Source organism: Daphnia carinata, chromosome 1 (assembly GCF_022539665.2).
Source record: "Daphnia carinata strain CSIRO-1 chromosome 1, CSIRO_AGI_Dcar_HiC_V3, whole genome shotgun sequence".
Lineage (NCBI taxonomy): Eukaryota > Metazoa > Arthropoda > Branchiopoda > Diplostraca > Daphniidae > Daphnia > Daphnia carinata.
Genome location: NC_081331.1, coordinates 6,292,805 through 6,311,727, shown reverse-complemented (window position 1 = coordinate 6,311,727; position 18,923 = coordinate 6,292,805). Strand labels below are relative to the sequence as shown.

Below are 18,923 nucleotides of genomic sequence, written 5' to 3'. Positions count from 1 at the left end.
CGCCACCTGAGTTTCACCAAATTAAACCAAAAGTTTAATGATTCTAGGTATCGAGACTCGACAAATCAATTATTGGAGAACAAAAAAAAAAAAAAAGAAGACAAACAAAACAGAATTCAGGGGATGTAATAGCAATAATATCTCTCATTCACTTGCAGTCTATTTGACACATAAGCTCTTTTACTTAGGCTTTCACTTAAGTTGCCGTACAGTCTGGTAGCGGAATTTGTATTTAAAGAAAAAAGAAAATCCGTCATCACCATGCACAGCTGATAGGAAAAATTAATCATGATATTGCTAGAACTGAGAAAAAAGAGATAAACGTTAAGAAGAATAAAACTGTGTCCAAAAAAAACTGCACTCTTCAATTATTGTTATCACGATTAAGGCTGCTCTTTCTTAAAACGCTTAAAGGTATCGTTGTGATCGCTGTGTTTGTTGCTATCTGCAGGACGTGAAGCGTAGTCATTCAGAAAACGAGTGACAAAATCCCTGATGAACAAGTAATTTCTTCTTCCGGGAATCTATAATCGGAAAAGTTACAACATCAGATCATGATTTTCTTGACTGCTTGTTGCATTATTACATCAATGTTAAAATTGTAAATTCCATCATCATCTTCTTGGTCCCCGGATGGTTCTGTGGGTGGAGGAATAGGAGGGGCTGCTGGAGTAGCTTTTCTTTTCTTCATTTTTCCTTTCTGGAGGGCAATGGGAGGCAATTCGATGGGAATCAGTTCGGGGGCCTCCGATTCTTTGGCGGTTTGTTCGGTTGTATGATTCTTTTCTGCCTTTCCTTCCTCAGCCCTAATGTCACGTCCGGGACAACTACATATGCGAACATCACATGCATACCGGCCAACCACCTGGCTGCTAAATATTCAAGAGAAATAAAAAGATACATTTTAAGATATCTAAATGGCTTGCAATTGAAAAAAAAAAACCTTACTCCAACGTTTCTAATGTGAATATAAGCTTCGTGGGTCGTCTATTCAAGCCACCCTGGCAGCTAGAAAGACACATAAATTTGTAGCATAAGGACACCGACTGGGTTCCAGGAGCAGGCGGTTTAAGAGGAACAACAACCGAATGTCTCTTATCGCTATGTTCAAAATACGTTGAGTTGGTATCTTCACAACGTAATACATGAGGTGCATGAGGCGATTGCAAGCCCATCACCCTATGTGTGGGGCAGCGTTCGACGTGATCTGTGAACGCCAAATAGGCAAGACCCAGTTTAATCCACTTTAAATGTATAGTTATAAGGTGTTCATATACCATGGAAGTGATCAGCCTTAGAGTAGACCATTTGTCCTCGAATAAAATATCTGTGAAATTCTTGAGGAAGATTATCCATCTTAAATGATATTGGGCAGGCTTTGTCCATACTAACAAACAATTTTTTCAGTTTTGTGGAAAACTAATTTTAAAAAATTAAAAAGGGTTACTTATCACACAAAACTAGAGAAGAACAGGACACTTACAATCCAAGGTGTTGCTTTCGTTTTATCTTGAGCTTTACTAAACTCAACTGCAAAGTTCAAATGCCCAGGCCACAATTCCATGGCTGGGATTTCACTAACACTCATAAAGGATGAATTAGTGTTTACTGGTATGTGACTTTGTTCCTCAAGCATGACACAGTCACTGTTGGGGTGATAAGCCTGGTCTGTCAACTGATGGTGTGGGAATTCATTATAGGTATCTGTGCCATGATCCATGAAACTTCCATTATCTACTGCGACAGCTGGATCATCAATAAAAGGTGGCGGACTTTCCACCAAATTTTGTATGATTGTTTGTGTTTGAGAATGAGTCAGAAAGATATCATCATTGTCCTGGCTGTTGAGGACAGGCAGAAAATGAGAAAAACGTGTTTTGTTTAGGAACTTAAAATAGGACATTATAAAATAGTTTCTTACTCATTAGAGTGCCAATTATTTTGATTGTAATAGGGTTGTTGACCATCCATGGTAAAACGTTCTCATAGGCTTAAGAGGTATCACTTTCAAAGAACGAATGATGATGAAACAATTGAGCGTCCAGTCAAAGGCTAAAGCAACAGGTTAACTAGTTGAACACTTGACCGTCTTGACTCACAGCGGCTGATCGCCGATCACTGACTCCCTCCCCCCTCCCCGATTTTGCCCACTTGACAAGTAATTTTGGGCAAGTGCAGACATGTTTCTCGATGAGAACGTCGTCGGCTTGGTACCTGGCTTTGACTCGAGGCTTTAAAACTAATTATTTATCTGATCCACATCATAACTTTTTTTTAACCACGTTTCCTAGAGTCTAATTCCAACACTAGGGTTATAATTTCTCCCATGATAATTAACTTTACTAAATTGTTTCATCAGTTATTGCGAAATTTTGACTTCCTCAGTCACCAATTTCTATAGCATGCGCGGATTGGTATTTTGCCTTTTTTTTAAGACTTCGGTTAACATTTGAACGAACTACTCTTGCCTCTAAGGGCCCCCAAGTTTAATAAAACGGAGAAGACACTTCCAACAGGCAAGGGCTATGAAATTAAGAAATGTATTCATGACCAGATTTTCATCTCACCTAAATGGTACGTATGGAGCAAGAATGATCACATTCTAGTTTATATTACAAGTCACAGAATTGAACCGATGAATAGAAATCGCGTTTTTCCATCCCTTATCGACATCATGAAGAATGAATACAGCTATGATTGAAGTAGAAATTTGGAAGAAGTAAAAAGAAAATCTTGATAAAAATAACATTGCAGTCTACCGAATTGACCCACTCGGTCAAGCATTTTCACTTCGAGCTGGTGTATTTTGTAACAGCCTTGGTGCCTTCTGAAACGGCGTGCTTGGCTAACTCGCCGGGCAAAAGTAGTCTGACTGCTGTTTGAATCTCGCGGCTGGTAATGGTCGAACGTTTATTGTAATGAGCTAAACGGGATGACTCGCCGGCGATACGTTCGAAGATATCATTCACGAAACTGTTCATGATGGTCATTGCTTTAGACGAAATTCCTGTGTCAGGGTGGACCTAGAAATTTTAGCAGTTATGGCGTAATAAGTATAGAAAAACTCATCACTGACAAATATTTTGAACTGTAATAACATCATTACCTGTTTGAGTACTTTATAGATGTAAATAGCGTAACTTTCCTTCCTCTTCTTGGACCGCTTACTCTAGACAAAAGTTGAATGTGACGGACAGCTGTAACAGAACCAAAATTAAACCACGTTTACCTTATCACCACTCTTATTTAGAACACTTTTTTGAGCTTTTCCAGCCTTTTTCGCGGCCTTCCCACTCGATTTAGTTGGTGACATGGCCATTTTCTTTTCTCTTCTTTTTTCCCCTGTTCTTTGACTTGCCAACTATAAGGACTGGAATCTAGCAGAGCTGTAACGATTCTCTTACTAAGATTGAACTAGACGTCGGTTTTTATAGTCCCTTACCACCCCTAACCCCTACACGTCTTCTTTTTCTTTTTTTTTTCTTTTTGCCGCCAGCCTCCCCCTTTGCAATTCCTATACCCTACGGGAAACACGTAGGAACTTGATTTTCAGAACAGTTTTCGTACTCCTCCTCCTACCTTATATTCAACAGGTGCAATGTTTTACTCCAAAGATTTAAGTTTACTGAAAGAATTCCTATGTCCATTTATGATCACACGAATAATATTGCTTTAACACAGTTATGTGTTGTGAATTTTAGCAATGACAACCTGGATAATTAAATTATTTTCGGCTGTTCCATTATGTTAGTCGTCTTTGTTCTTGGAAACGAGCGTATGTATATGACGAAGTATCAACTCTCAGATACCCCCAAGGGTATGACATCAACGTAACATTTACTTGGTTTAGGCCATTAATTAAGAATATTCGATATAGGCTACTTAATATCATTGTACCCGGATTTGATCTAGCAAGTTAATTTTGAACAGTACTTACTTTGTGTTTGGTAGGACAGTTAATATCAACCTAGTTTTGCGATTAGCAGGATCAGCTAGTGCTTAAATTGAAATCTTTAATTTGACACCAAAATTGTTTTATTTAGTTCTAATTTTTTTCCTCTGAATTCAGAGCTCGACTGTCTTTTGTTGTTTTTTTCTCTCTAGCAGACGATTAGTCTAGTATTTCAAAAACATCTACTAAGTATAGTGTGCGAGCCGTATCCACGTTGTGGCGGCGATACTTCATGATTTGTAGTTTTAACTGAAAATTTAAGCAAGGCAAGGCTGAAATGTCAAACGTAAAGGTAGAAATGGAAAATGACGAGATTGTTAAAGAGGTAGGCTCAAGGTTGATAACTGTATTAAGCTAAAAATTCTGTTACATTCCTCCCATTTTACAGATTCCAGTCTTTCTATCAAAAAATTTACTCCAAAAACTATATGTTTTCCAATACCCACTACGTTCTGTTGCAGTTGAAATTGATAAACCTAATGTCATTGCTGTAACTATTAATACTCATGAATTTCAATGTAAGAAATAATTAATAAGTGTCCTAAAATTTCAGTCAAGGATTAAGCCCAAACTTCAGGAAGTTGAATTAGAGCTTGAATTATCAACCACCACACCAAACTATGATAGAAGCAAAGGCGAACAAATTGTTATCAATACAGATGGGCATAACAAATATGACAAACCTGATCATCAAAACTTTTTCAGAGGGTGTGTCTCTGTCTAGCCCAATCTTCAGTTACATCATTTAACACTGTTGTTTTGTTTTTATTAAAAGTTCGCTCATGGACAAAATCACCTACACCTCTACCAAAGCACTGTTAGATCCAGGAAGATTTGCTGTTGGTATCCTGATTGACAATGAGCTACACCTCAATCCATTACATGGAATTCTCCATGTGAAACCTTCTTTTCCATATTTGGACAAATCGGACAAAGCTCTCAAAGATAATGCAGCTGAGCCAACTGGTAACTTTTGTAATAACATTCTTCTAACCAACATACATGAAATTTATTGTTTCCAGAGTCAGGGGATGAAGAAGATGTTGCTGAACAAGTTACTGTTAAATTTGCTCGCACAGAAACAGAGAGAAGCAAAGCCCTTAGAGAAAAGTCTTATGGATTTTTTCAGAAAAAGAATGCAGAAGAACCCTGGTACAACACTAAGTTCTGTTCATTGAACTCTGAGGAATCTCTGGTAACTTGTAGCATAACATTATAGGTTTATGATTACCAGAAGGCACATTTATTTCTTTGTTTTTAGTTGGAAAAAAACCGCCTTTTATGCGGGAAACCAGATTTGACAGTTCAAAATCTAACGATGCCGAAAGAGAAATACATTGTTGACTTGATTGGGCCTTGTCTAGAAAATGATGAAGTTCAAAAACAACTTACGTTGGGAACAGCATCAATGTTCCAATTACAAGCATTGCCCCAGCTCGTTGATAGGATAAAAAATCTTATGGCTAATGGTAAAAGCACTTTAAATCATTTTACATGTTCACATTACCTATTTCTTTTGCATCAGTCAAGCTTATTGGATTTAGTAAATTGTGTACTACTTTAAAAATCACACAAGAACCTCTTAGACTGGAAGCCCTAAAATCATTGCAACAGGTGGCTGAATTAGTTCAAGGTAACTGGGTTGTCAAGAGTGAAATTCTTTATCCCAGTGGAGAAAAAGAGAAGATAGTTAAACTCTGTGGAATCTCAGGAATTCACCCTGATATTATTACCAAAGCCCGGGATTATGTGGTAAGTAAACTCCTTTTCCGGTAATTCTATGTCCATTTCGTTGTGGCCTGTGGATGTTATATTATTGTCTGTGCCTGTCATAACTAAGCAAATTCTGTTTTCTTTTGTATGATGTTTAAAGCTTTACATGTATACGCTGAAACGTTGTGTGAACCGTAAAGCAGTTACAATCGCCACTAAAATACCAACTGAGGAAATGAAGGTTATTCTAGAGCAAATAGCGTTCAAGACCAAAGATGGTTGGGAATTCAAATTGCCTTTCGATCAAGCCTTTGTCGACAAGTATGTTTTAATTATTTTCAAAATTTATTTTTTCTTTTTTCTTTTTTCTTTTTATTTTTATGTTTTACAATATGATGAATGTTTTCTTTATGTTCTCGTTGTCGATACAGATATCCCGAAGTGGTGCGGCGCAGTGAATTGATGAATAAAGCTAAGCAGAAGCATCTTCAAATTAGTGTTACCGAATTCAAAGCTCCGAAGAAGGAATCAACAGATTCACCAAAGAAAAGATCAAGGCGTCGTTCTCGACAAGATTCTTGCAGCTCCGACAGTGGAAATGACGTTAAGAAGTAATGTATAAATCCCAGTGACTATGAGACTATGAAAGCGGATATTACAGCTTCAAGTACTCAGATTCCAGTCTAAAGCTAATTTGTATTATTTACTCTTTTGTTATTATCGTTTTGTCATGAACTGATGTCGAAAAACCTGAGCAATATGCGGGCTTGATGACAAGGATTATGTAATATTTTTTTGTTTTTTGACGTAAAAAATGTCTTCATCCGAATGAATTAAAAAAAAACATTAAGCGTCACTCCCAACCATAAGCAAACCGGAATTGCATTAGCGATTACCGAACTTTATTTCGGGTCCCAAAAAAATTTACATCTAAGATTCAAAACCTACCCGGGTACTCGACATTTTCGATGAACGTTCTATTGCAATGATTGTCGAATTGCAAGCATTTTGAAAACAATTGGAATAAAGCAGAGCGCATCTGTTTCCGTAAATATTTTCCGTATTCTGTGCCACGAATCACTTTGTCAAATGAAATTCGGTTTCCGCAACCAACCCAGTCGAGGGATTTTCAAAGGACACTAGCCAGTTGGCTAAATCCCCTTTGCGTAAACCGATTAGACTGAACCGAAAAGTTGGGCATTCAACCACCTGAAAAGGAAAAAGAGGAGCTGTTTGTGTCAGAATTGTTTAGCACGTTATAAACGAAGTCTTGAGAAATTAGCTAAAAATGTTACTGCCCTCATTTTAAGTACATTAAGTAATTGTCAGTGAATGCTTTGACAGTAACTTCTTGAATGCAATTGTGAGTTGTTTTTCACATGTAAAACCAGAAACACAACTAACGTGTTCCGTACAAGGCGATACCCAAATCTTACAACAGTGAGCAAAATGATAAACCTGGATTACTTTTTGTCTGGGAATGCGAAACATACTATGATGTTGGCAAACTCAATCATCGGCGCAAGTATTTTATCCATGCCATTTTGTTTTAAACAGGTATGTATGGTTTGAGTCACCAGGTTTACTGACACGGTTTTTCAGTTAACTATTTCTTTGAAATCTCGTTTCAGTGTGGAATTATTCTGGGTTCCATAATTTTATATTTGAACAGCATCATGACAAAACTTTGTTGTCATCAACTTGTCAAATCCTCACTTATATCCAGAAGAAGGAACTATGAAATCTTAGGTAAATGAGGAAACCTAAACAAATTGCTCATGCATGTTCCATTTTAAGCATTTACAAACACTACCCTCCCGTTTTTCCCCACAGCCTATGATGTCATGGGACCATTTGGAAAACTGTGGATTGAAGTATGTATCATAGGCTATAACATGGGGTGCTGCATTGCCTATCTCGTTGTACTTGGTGATCTCGGTCCAGAAATATTAAACAAAATAGGTCTAAATTACTCCTTGCAGTCAGCACGAATACTTCTTATGGCAGGTAAGCTCTCTACTGGATGCCAGTGAGATTATTTCCATAAGGTTCTAAAATATGTAACTTAATCATACACAGGAAGTAGCATGTTCATCATACTACCTCTAAGCCTCTTGAGAGATATTGAAACATTGAATGTAATGTCTACAGTTTCTGTGGCTATGTACATGTTATTGGTTTTAAAAGTATGTACATGATTTCCTGCCCTAATTATGTTTTATGCATCCTTCTAAATGAAGTATGCTTCCAAGAAACAGTGCATTTATGAAAGATTTTTTTTTCTTCTTCAGTCCTTCTTTGAGGCTGGAGTCCAGGGCCTAACCGAAGGAATATCTTCAAATATTGAAGTATGGAAAATGGGGGGTGTACTCCAATGCGTCCCGATATTTTCCATGGCTTTATCGTGCCAAACGTGAGTGGAAACATTTAAACCGACAAGGAGAATGCCAAATTTAATGATCAACTTTTTAAATCCATAGGCAGGTGTTTGAAGTATATGATTCCCTACCAGAACCATCCCTAAAAGCAATGGATCGAGTAGTATCTACAGCCATTGATTTGTGCACTTTTATTTACATGGGGGTAGGAATAGCTGGCTACCTAGCCTTTGCGGATACGCATTTTACCGGCAAGTCAACACATTGTAAACCTTTTGTCGAAAATCTGACGAATTTCATTGGGTCATATTTTGTCTTAACTAGGCAATATCCTCATAAGTTTTGCGCCGTCTTTTGTAACTGACCTTATGAAAGTGGGATTCCTGCTATCGATTATCTTGAGCTTTCCGTTGTGTGTTTTGCCGTGCAGGACAAGCTTCCATTCATTAGTGTATGGAAAGGTAAAGATTTAATTCATTGATGATTTAATCGTTATGCCAAAGTGTTTGCTTTTGTTTGTTTGTTTTTTATTTGAGGAATCTCTTCAGACGTCTGATTCGAGTGGCGGGATGGCAGGAGGAACAACCGGCTCGCTTTCGGATTTCCGTTTCAAAATTCTGACATTCATAATCGTCACGGCAACCTTAGTAATAGGTAAAGCTTATTGAAATCTATTACAATAAGATGGAAAAGAAAGCATCCGTATCGATTGGTGTCTGTAGGTATCTGCATTCCGAATGTCGAGTTCGTTTTAGGTCTGGTGGGTGCCACTTTAGGAACGGCAGTTTGTTGTGTTGCGCCTGCGTGGATTTATCTGCAAGTTGCCCCATCGACTTCTGGTGAACGCTGGATTGCCAAAGTGGGTCTTTGAAGAATTTTGTCACTCAAGATACCTAAAGAATTCTCCGTTCGTTAGGTGCTGTTCGTGTGTGGATTGATTATTCTGGTTTTGGGCACCGCCGCCAATATTTATGCAGAGGAAGAATACTCAGAAAGTCATGCTGAGGACATCATTCCGCCTAGTTTAAGGGAAATCGAAGCCAAATTTGACCTTCCGTTGCCTCAGTCATCGCCATCAGTAGTCATGATGGACAACTTCAACAGACTTGGTGATAATTCCTTCAATGATCCTCTTAGCTTCAATAGGTCAGCATTCGGTTTGGGATTTCATTCCCAGATTATCGTTTAAGTTGTTCTGTTTTTCTTCTCGCTTTTTGTTTGTGTTCAAAACTATCATTAGGACAATTTGATCTACTAGTTAGATCTTTCATTTAATGGTTTCCGTTCATTTTCAGGAGAAAAAAACGAAGAATTGGAATCCAATAATGATGTGACGGCCGTGACTGAAGAATTAGCTATTTCAAATATTAGTCTGGCGGTTGTCCGATCGGCAGTTCCAGCAGTCCAGATACAAATAAACCGTTCCATTAAATCTATAGAGAGAACTACCACAAGCTCCCACAGTGCTCCTGTGCTTCCCCTGAACGCGAAATGAAACAAATGAACACAATTTAGATAACAGTACCAAGATCAGCTTGGTGCTCAACCCATCTGATTGTGTGTGCAAAACTGTGTTATTCCATTATGGGCATCACTGAAGTCAAAATGATCGTAATTGATTTTCAAGCACAATCCAGTTTTTTTTTCTTTGTGAGGTTGGGTTTATAATACCTCAGGTAGTTTTGCTCATGTAAAAATGTCTTTGGGATGATTTATAAAATTGTGGTGTTCACGTTTTAAAACACTGTACTCATTCATTGTGCGATTGTTTTTTCGTTGTTACTATAGCTTTAAAAAAATTATGTTTTTCCTTCAAGAGTTTGTCAGTGAATATTGTTAAAATCATTAAGATGAATAACCTGCAATCTAGTTACCCTCGTCCGGTCGACTTAACACAACATTTTTCTGTTCCCCTCGCCGAGTCACCCTCACCCCCTCCTCCCCTGATTACTCTTTACCTTAGGGTATTTATGGAGGTATTTCCTTTTCAAAGCTTTTGGCTGCCGTTTCCACCGTAGTTGTGGCCAGCTTGCCATCATGTTTAAATTAGCCTCCAGGAAGTGGAATGCGCGTCTCCCCTGTAGATAGCTATTCTCTAAGATTAGTTCGGCATAAAAGTTCACAGACCAAAGGGTATGGCAAGCCAAACTGGCAAATACCTAGATAGCAGATTACTGCCGTTAGATTCCTAGTGTTCAAACAGTTACATGCTATTCAGCAAGCATTGTCAACGATCATTGACAACTCGAGTATAAGTGCCGGCAGCATATTTTTGTAACACTAGAAATTTTTTTTAGTACAATCTTTGCTTAATTCAACAGCTGCCAGGGCTTTTATTACTTCCCTAGACTTCGTTAATGAGCGTTACAATGATTTTTGGGGCAACATTCCACAATATAGAAGATCACGACGCTGTCAGAGCGGTTTCAGCCACTGGGTTACAAGTAAATTGATGCTGTGCTTCTTGCGATCTAAAACGACGGTCTAGGGATTATCTTGTAAGGAAAGTTAATTGCTGATAGAGGCATTTGCTCCAAACTGGCCCAGAATTCATGAAAGATATGAATCGTTCCCGCCAAAACTCTTCAGACAACAGCCATCAACAAAGATGCTTCCAGCCATTTACCCTTTGCTCATCGAATAGCTTTTAACATACCACCACCGTTAAAAATAAAGAAAAAAAAATTGCCTTATAATTCAGCTGGTTTCAAACTGATCTCCTATACGATCATCTTTGTCGCATGATCTTTCTAACAGAGCAAATGCACAAAATGCTTTTTGATTGGCAACTATTGCAGGAATTGTTCAAGTTCTCTACATCAAAAGACCTTTACCTTGAATGGGCAGCTGCTTTACATGTCAATTCTAAAGTGATAGAAAATTTTATTGAATAAAACATGAATACGTAGGGTACATCAGAGGGAAGGAAGAAAAGACGAAAGAACAACAGGAATAATCTTTTTCCTCTCGATCTTTTGTTGTTTTGGATGGTCCAAAGCGATTCGTCCAGCTGCCAGGAGGCCACAATACACAGCGGTGGCGCTAGTGTTAATACAAGAGAAGAAACAAAAATAGGAAACCCGTTTTTTAGCGGGCGCGGGAAAAAGTTTTAGTGCCCTGCCCCCTCTTTCCACCCCCCTCTGAGTTCCAACTCCCACTCGGCGCCACCTACCACATTATCTCGACTGCGAGTATTGTACAGAAGGGCAGAGATAATTCGGCAACGCCATTTTTTCAAAAACTGAAGCTTCACTTAACTTTAATGCGAACTACAAAATATCAAATGATGAAACAAAATTTGCATCTGATTTTAGTAGTGTCTGGTAGACCCTAATTCATGTCTACACAACATTCGATGTGCTGTAGGATTGAGGACGTTGGAAGAAGCAAAAATAGATTTGCAAAATTAACCGAACGAGATTTTCCCACATTGATTCACAACACACGAACAATTGGCATACACAAATCTAGTGTACAAGAGTTGTTTTCTTGTCCACACGAATCAAAAGATATCTAAAGGCAAAGGACTTAAAGCAGAGTCGAGGATAAAATGAAAAATAAACAAGAAGAACTAAGAAAGAATAATAAAACCTGTTCAAAGTTACAGCAACAAGTCTTTTGAACGAAACCGTGATTCGGATTGACCTCAATCTAATGCTCAACTATGTACGCACTACCACCTCTCCCTATTATTCGTACGTCTTACGATTCCCGTTAACTAACATCATCCCTCCTGCCATAGTTCTCAATGAAAATCATAGCAAAACGCGAACGGAGTTGCGAAAACGACCTACGTGCGTAGCATTAACTGTGCCACACAAGAAAGTTGGAAAAAAACTTGAGGCAGGCATCAAATGGCCTTGGAAACAAACGACGCCATCGTTTCTTTTTTTCAAGCGAAGAGGTCGTTAACTTTGACGTTGAACGAACATTTTGGTAGGAGTCTTAATAATCGAATTAGAACAAAAACGATTTCTCGTCGTCGTGAGACACTGCGGACACGAAATGACTTGAAAAAAGATGCAATGTAATCCGCAACGAACTGCTAACTACAAGGGCTATTTCTGTACCTGATACTCAGTCAATAGAAAACATCAATGACTAGTTTCTGTCAAACACAATGGTCTCGTCGTAAAATGCCCTCATTACTTTTCTAATTTAATTTATTTTCATCGAATAAGAGCGAAGGCATCGAAAAAAGTTTCGAGTTCGAAAATAAATTGTTTGCTGAGGTCATTGTCTCAACCGATGTCGACGCCCGAAAGCCTTATTTCCTTTTGATATTAAATTCGTAGATAAAACACTACCGTTATGGTAGGACGTTGAATGAATCTTATTCTCCGATTTTCGGCGATTCGATTTTTATATTTTGGGTGGGAAAACGAGTCGGAATATCCTAGTTACTGAACAGAAAACTTGGGATATCAAAATTCGGAAAAAGAGCAAGCGTTGTTGGCCGCCATCATAACGCAATCCACTCTCGACTCGATTTCGCCCTCTACAGCTTGGTCGACTCACTCGTAGATAAGGGCATTTTTGTTCCAGAATATCTTGCATTTTCAGTTTATTAGGAAGATCAATAAGATGAAATTATACACTTCTACTAAATTAATCAGTAAGAAATTCCAACCCGAAAGAAAAAATGCATGACAAGGTGCTTAAGTTGTTTCTAGTCTCCAACCGCCGCTTCGGTTTCGAATCGGATCGGCGCAGTTCTTCATCAAGCCAGCCTTTCTTGTGCAAAGCTGCAATTGCTTACGAAAAATGTCTACTAAATGAATTAATATAAACAATTCATTTGATGGTGTCCACAACATATTCATTAACATGTAAACGGAAATATTTCGTACTAATGAATTTAAATAATGGCCAACATGAAGATAGAGGCAACGACAAACGCTAACGGAATGTTTCAACCCATTTCTCTTCTCGTCCAAAGTCGAATGGCAACACAACTTTTCGTTCAAAGAAAAACACAACAAAACTTGCTCGAATCCAACTGTGATTGACATAACTATAATCTACTCGATTCAGAGATTCGTTTAATGTAACTTTACGTTCGTTTCAACAATGTTTTGATATTAAAACCAGCAAAAAAAGATTGAATGTTGGGGACAAGAGAACGGTGAAAAACAAGATGGGGCTCAGCGCGCGCGCGGGACGCCCAACGTCGTTTGTGTTTCTTCTTTGACTTTGGCTATTTCCAGAAATTCGCCAAACCAACATAAAAATCAACAAGTCATTGATTTCGATAGGAAATTCTCTGCTGAATAAAACTGTGTTAGTTTCTAAATGATTCCTTTAAAAAACAACAGTAGGCAGAATTTAATTGAAGAGCATCACTAGATCGCGAATGGACCGACGAACGATTCAAATCTTTACGATGAAGACGAAATTTTTTCCACGTAAAGAAGAGCACACATTCTGATAGAAGAAAACATGGCCTTTCTAATGCTGTTACTTTGAAATCGATGCGACAATTAGAAATGTGTGAAATAATTGATAGAATCGGATCTACAAGCACAGTCAAGACCCAAAACTTCCAAACGGCTAGCGCATTCGGACTTTTTCCTCCCGTTTAACTCTGAAACGTCCGCACACCGAGTACAAATAGCTGATTTCCCCCTCCAGTCAGGATTGTACTCTCTTGCTAGTAGTTTCGCTTCTCTTTTCTCTCTTATTACCACACGCCATTCTCTCACCAATCCAAGATGGCCGAAGAAACAAACGTCGTTGCTGAAACCGTTGCTGAACAGCCCGCTGCTGTCGCCGCTTCTCCTGCAGCCAAGCCCAAAAAAGCCGGTAAAGTAGCCAAATCATCGGCAGCCAAAGCTCCCGCCGCCAAAAAGACACGACCGGCTGCGGCCAAAAAGGTAGCTTCTCCCGTGAAGACTGTTGCTGCTGTTACACCGAAACCAAAGAAGGTCGCCAAGCCCGCTGCTGCTTCTGCTCACCCACCATACCTCGAGATGGTCACCAAGGCCGTCGTTGCTCTCAAGGAACGCAGCGGATCTTCCCGCCAGGCCATCCTCAAGTACATCCTCGCCAACTTCCAGGTAATTGCTATTTTTATTTTCAAATTCAATCCATTGAAAGTTACCTAACTATCTTATTTTGTTATCCAGGTCGGCTCTGACCCCAAATCCGCCAATCTCCACTTGAAGCAGGCCCTTAAGCGTGGTGTTACCTCCGGAGTCCTTAAGAACACCAAGGTAATTTAGACTCATCAGCCTAAATATTTCGTTGAAACATTCAATTAATGTTTGAATTTCTTTTGAAATTATTAGGGTGCCACTGGCGCTGCTGGATCTTTCCGTGTTTCTGCTGAGGCCATGAAGCCCAAGAAGGTCGACAAGAAGGTGCAACCAGTCGTTGCCAAGAAACCTAAAGTTGTGAAGAAGGTTTCGTCTCCAAAGAAACCAAAGGCTGCTGCTAAGAAACCCGCTGCACCCAAGAAGGCCATCGCTGCCGTCAAGAAAGCCGCACCGGCTGCCGCAAAGCCCAAAGTAGCTAAGCCTGTTGCTGCCAAGAAGGCTGCTGCACCTGCCGCCAAGAAGCCCGTTGCGGCCAAGAAAGCCGCTGCTCCCAAGAAAGCGGCCGTTAAGGCACCGAAACCCAAGGTTGCCAAACCAGCTGCTTCTCCGAAGAAAGTCGCACCCAAAAAGGCCGTCGCCGCAAAGGCAGCCAAAGCCGCCAAATCTCCCAAAGCCGCCACAAAGAAAGCAGTTGCCAAGAAATAGATACCTTTCATCAGTTCAATACCTTAGTAACCTCTTCCCAGTTCGCGAATCGCTGACTTCAAAAGGAAAATCGAAACCTCATTCATGAAGATCTCCATACCTGCGACCGATGCCCCATGAACTCATCTGTACATTCTATCATTCATCATCCCAATATCTAGACATCCATTTCCCATCATTATACGAATATCTTGTTGAAAGAAGCGCGGCTTGTACATATAAATAATGGCAATTTAAGAAATAAAATTTCGTATTTACAGTAAGTTCGCCTTGAAATTTAAATAATTTTTCAACGTGACTGTTTGACTACAGCAGCTTTGATGAACGGGTCCAAATGTGACGGACAGATCGTGTTAGCGGGTAAGAGGAAGATGCAACTGAACACCAGGTACCAGTGTTAAGTATTGATGAACGTCAATTTGGTGGGGCAGGTGATTAATTCGAATTTGTTTGGATATTTGGGTTGCTATATTAATCCTGATACATGCTTATTTCCGTGATCTATCGATAGTCCTGTTTCATATTATTTAATTAATTTATTATGGTCACAATTCTTACTTTGGAAGTTTTTTTTTCAGTCTTACTATTTTAAGTGACGCATTGCTATATTTGATTTATCATTTCTGCTTATTTGGATCGAACCAGCCATCCACAAACGAGATCTAATAACGTTGGTTTCAAAATTTTACCAAATTCGGATGCATAAAGCCTCTTCTCACCACAGCCAATTCTTCGACATTTTCTTAACACAATTCAAATTTCAAACCCAGTAAAGTTTGCCAACTGATGCTACTCGAAACAACTACAAAAAATAGGAAAAATAAACGGAGGAAGTTTCCCATCAATATGAGAGGTAGTGGTACTTAAAATCGCCATACTCGCTAGGTGGCTCAGCCAACTATGAAGAAAGATGCATTTTTGTTTCGGAATTCCCGAGGATTTAAACGATAAGTTACGACATCTTTGTAGCTTTTGACAAAGTTTCAATTAATTAGAAGTATTGGTGAGTTGTTTATTTTTTCTAAAAGGGGTGTTAAACAATTTCACTTTGATGGATGGTATTACGCTAAGTTCGAAAAATTTCCGCTAGAGTTCTAATAAAGTTAACAGTTTTTCATCGCGAACTGCTGAAAAAAAAATTCAAAATTTTACAATAAATTCCCTAGTATTTTGCTTAATTTAAATTATTTCATATTTGTTTGATTTTTAAAGCACACGGTGAATACAACTTTTTCTTTGGTTTTTAGGCAAAATCACTGCAGGCAGTCCTTTGGTGCAATGTCCCCAAGGAGCTAGGTTTTGTATAATGGCTAGTAAAAGCATGGAAGGCAAGCTTGTTCAAATGGTGGTCCTTCCTTCAGTAAGCCTCCTGGGCAAGGATGTGATTCCAGGTAAAGCTCTGATAGGTTGTTAACTGAAACATTCGAGTAACCTGCATTTATCAAATTTTTGCATTATGTTCTTAGAAGACTGCCATAGTTGTAAGGTAACGAAACACCATACGATTGTTTATTCATCCTTCTCACAGGTGGAGAACATCTCTGACTTTTAGTGAGACTGAAAGGGTTCACTATATCTAAACACTAGGTGGCAGTTGTAAGCAATGTCTCCTTGAAACAATGCAAATGACAGAGATGTTCTCCGCTTGTACTTGAGTTTTTTAAACTTCTTCATTGAAAACTTTATCATATTTCATAATCCAATTTGAAAGTCGAACACTGAGTATGTTGAAGGATCGGTGGATAAACAATTTGTAGTAAGAACGACGATATTTAAACAGGGTGACTGAAAAGAAACTTAGGTAGACCGCGATGTTCACCATCATCGTTATTGTCGTCGAAACCATAGGTATGTTCTACAAAGATACACACTGCGATGCCGTCGAGGTTGGTAAGTTTTATTTTTGAAAACGTTACGTTTTAAATTATGTTGGCTAGTTCGTGGTGATGTTGGCTTTTGACGAGTGGGTTCATCTTACCAACACAGAAATGTAGAAGACGTTGCTTAAGAAATACCTAAGTTCCAAAGAAAGTGACTGAAAATGTCCTTACTTTAATAAAGACGTGCAATAACATTTAGTTAAAAATCTGGTTAAATTCCCTCCAAAAATTACGTCCATGAAGAAGTACACGCTGTCTAGCGGGAAACAAACGAAATAGCGACAAACTTACCCTTCGTTACATTTTATAACGAAACAAATGGCATTAAACAACCCAACACCAGTGTTATACTGCGTTAGGTGAGTAGTGTGGAAAGAAACGCTTATGTACTGTTTTCTGAGAAAACCAAACTGTGTATTGCAGACATAGATAAGAAAACCGTATCAGTAATTTTAATATCTTTTCTAAATCATATTATGTTCCAGCTGTTAAAATTCAAAACGGAGAAAAATTAACAACACAAAGGTATAATGTCATTTTTCATTTATTAGATTGCTAATATTATATGTACAAGTCGCGCTTCTTTCAACAAGATATTTTGTATAATGATGAAAATGGATGTCTAGATATGGGGATGATGAATGTACAAATGAACTGAAGATGAATCAGCCGTCGACATGGAGATCTTCATGAATGAGCTTTTCAGTTTACCCTTTTGAAGTCAGTGAATCGCGATGCAGTTCAAACTGAGAAGAGATGGTGCTATTGAGCTATTAAACTGATGAAATGTATCTATTTCTTGGCAACGGCTTTCTTGGTGGCGGCTTTAGGGGACTTGGCTGCTTTGGCTGCCTTGGCGGCGGTAGCCTTCTTGGGTGCGGCCTTCTTGGGAGAAGGTGCTGGCTTGGCTACCTTGGGCTTGGGGGCCTTAACGGCCGCCTTCTTCGGGGCAGCGGCTTTCTTGGCTGCGGCGGGCTTCTTGGCAGCTGGGGCAGCGGCCTTCTTGGCAGCGGGCTTGGCTACCTTGGCAACCTTGGGCTTGGCAGCGGCCGGTGCGGCTTTCTTGACGGCCTTCTTGGGCGAAGCGGGCTTCTTGGCAGCAGCCTTGGGCTTCTTGGGGGACGAAACCTTCTTCACAACTTTAGGCTTTTTGGCAACGACCGGTTTCACCTTCTTGTCGACCTTCTTGGGCTTCATGGCCTCAGCAGAAACACGGAAAGATCCAGCAGCGCCAGTGGCACCCTAATAATTTCAAAAGAAATTCAAACATTAATTGAATGTTTCAACGAAATATTTAGGCTGATGAGTCTAAATTACCTTGGTGTTCTTAAGGACTCCGGACGTAACACCACGCTTAAGGGCCTGCTTCAAGTGGAGATTGGCGGATTTGGGGTCAGAGCCGACCTGGATAACAAAATAAGATAGTTAGGTAACTTTCAATGGATTGAATTTGAAAATAAAAATAGCAATTACCTGGAAGTTGGCGAGGATGTACTTGAGGATGGCCTGGCGGGAAGATCCGCTGCGTTCCTTGAGAGCAACGACGGCCTTGGTGACCATCTCGAGGTATGGTGGGTGAGCAGAAGCAGCAGCGGGCTTGGCGACTTTCTTTGGTTTCGGTGTAGCAGCAGCAACAGTCTTCACGGGAGAAGCTACCTTTTTGGCCGCAGCCGGTCGTGTCTTTTTGGCGGCGGGAGCTTTGGCTGCCGATGATTTGGCTACTTTACCGGCTTTTTTGGGCTTGGCTGCAGGAGAAGCGGCGACAGCAGCAGGCTGTTCAGCAACGGTTTCAGCAACGACGTTTGTTTCTTCGGCCATCTTGGATTGGTGAGAGAATGGCGTGTGGTAATAAGAGAGAAAAGAGAAGCGAAACTACTAGCAAGAGAGTACAATCCTGACTGGAGGGGGAAATCAGCTATTTGTACTCGGTGTGCGGACGTTTCAGAGTTAAACGGGAGGAAAAAGTCCGAATGCGCTAGCCGTTTGGAAGTTTTGGGTCTTGACTGTGCTTGTAGATCCGATTCTATCAATTATTTCACACATTTCTAATTGTCGCATCGATTTCAAAGTAACAGCATTAGAAAGGCCATGTTTTCTTCTATCAGAATGTGTGCTCTTCTTTACGTGGAAAAAATTTCGTCTTCATCGTAAAGATTTGAATCGTTCGTCGGTCCATTCGCGATCTAATGATGCCCTTCAATTAAATTCTGCCAACTGTTGTTTTTTAAAGGAAATATTTAGAAACTAACATACTTCTATT

At 39.5% G+C, this 18,923-nt stretch overlaps 7 protein-coding genes across 11 annotated transcripts in view; 3 read left to right on the top strand and 4 right to left on the bottom strand.

Moving 5' to 3' along the window:
- LOC130690820 (scavenger receptor class B member 1-like) overlaps positions 1–18,923 on the bottom strand; it is a 96,086-nt gene that overhangs the window by 275 nt on the left and 76,888 nt on the right. The window lies entirely within an intron of this gene.
- On the bottom strand, positions 111–2,111 carry LOC130690827 (cellular tumor antigen p53-like). Of its 2 annotated transcripts, none has more exons than XM_057513695.2 (6): positions 1,922–2,111; positions 1,484–1,841; positions 1,278–1,419; positions 949–1,207; positions 587–869; positions 111–524 (listed from the first exon to the last, which is right to left on the bottom strand). In XM_057513695.2, exons 1-6 carry the CDS (start codon positions 1,969–1,971, stop codon positions 384–386), a joined length of 1,233 nt encoding a protein of 410 aa, XP_057369678.1. In that variant the 5' UTR covers positions 1,972–2,111; the 3' UTR covers positions 111–383. The 2 variants fall into 2 exon arrangements, with proteins under 2 accessions (XP_057369678.1, XP_057369677.1); XM_057513694.2 differs by having other exon boundaries at positions 587–872; positions 1,922–2,110.
- On the bottom strand, positions 2,525–3,415 carry LOC130690842 (histone H2B-like). 2 transcript variants are annotated; one of them, XM_057513710.2, is made up of 4 exons: positions 3,230–3,415; positions 3,107–3,169; positions 2,760–3,023; positions 2,525–2,691 (listed from the first exon to the last, which is right to left on the bottom strand). In XM_057513710.2, exons 1-3 carry the CDS (start codon positions 3,317–3,319, stop codon positions 2,787–2,789), a joined length of 390 nt encoding a protein of 129 aa, XP_057369693.1. In that variant the 5' UTR covers positions 3,320–3,415; the 3' UTR covers positions 2,525–2,691; positions 2,760–2,786. The 2 variants fall into 2 exon arrangements, with proteins under 2 accessions (XP_057369693.1, XP_057369692.1); XM_057513709.2 differs by having other exon boundaries at positions 2,525–3,023; positions 3,230–3,414.
- On the top strand, positions 4,137–6,339 carry LOC130690826 (DNA-directed RNA polymerase III subunit RPC5-like). Its single transcript, XM_057513693.2, has 9 exons — positions 4,137–4,277; positions 4,341–4,442; positions 4,506–4,660; positions 4,728–4,918; positions 4,975–5,147; positions 5,214–5,421; positions 5,478–5,704; positions 5,826–5,986; positions 6,097–6,339. The coding sequence occupies exons 1-9, from the start codon at positions 4,230–4,232 to the stop codon at positions 6,278–6,280; spliced, it is 1,449 nt and encodes a 482-aa protein (XP_057369676.1). The 5' UTR covers positions 4,137–4,229; the 3' UTR covers positions 6,281–6,339.
- Positions 6,853–9,795, top strand: LOC130690821 (putative sodium-coupled neutral amino acid transporter 10). Of its 3 annotated transcripts, none has more exons than XM_057513687.2 (11): positions 6,853–7,222; positions 7,297–7,414; positions 7,499–7,672; positions 7,745–7,851; positions 7,957–8,078; positions 8,146–8,294; positions 8,368–8,504; positions 8,592–8,697; positions 8,766–8,902; positions 8,960–9,152; positions 9,339–9,794. In XM_057513687.2, exons 1-11 carry the CDS (start codon positions 7,115–7,117, stop codon positions 9,536–9,538), a joined length of 1,551 nt encoding a protein of 516 aa, XP_057369670.1. In that variant the 5' UTR covers positions 6,853–7,114; the 3' UTR covers positions 9,539–9,794. The 3 variants fall into 3 exon arrangements, with proteins under 3 accessions (XP_057369670.1, XP_057369671.1, XP_057369669.1); XM_057513688.2 differs by having other exon boundaries at positions 8,580–8,697; positions 8,960–9,189; positions 9,339–9,509; XM_057513686.2 differs by having other exon boundaries at positions 7,019–7,222; positions 8,580–8,697; positions 9,339–9,795.
- On the top strand, positions 13,678–15,046 carry LOC130690834 (histone 24-like). The gene is made up of 3 exons (XM_057513701.2): positions 13,678–14,099; positions 14,169–14,255; positions 14,331–15,046. Exons 1-3 carry the CDS (start codon positions 13,755–13,757, stop codon positions 14,781–14,783), a joined length of 885 nt encoding a protein of 294 aa, XP_057369684.1. The 5' UTR covers positions 13,678–13,754; the 3' UTR covers positions 14,784–15,046.
- On the bottom strand, positions 17,192–18,562 carry LOC130690835 (histone H1-delta-like). The gene is made up of 3 exons (XM_057513702.2): positions 18,137–18,562; positions 17,981–18,067; positions 17,192–17,905 (listed from the first exon to the last, which is right to left on the bottom strand). The coding sequence occupies exons 1-3, from the start codon at positions 18,479–18,481 to the stop codon at positions 17,456–17,458; spliced, it is 882 nt and encodes a 293-aa protein (XP_057369685.1). The 5' UTR covers positions 18,482–18,562; the 3' UTR covers positions 17,192–17,455.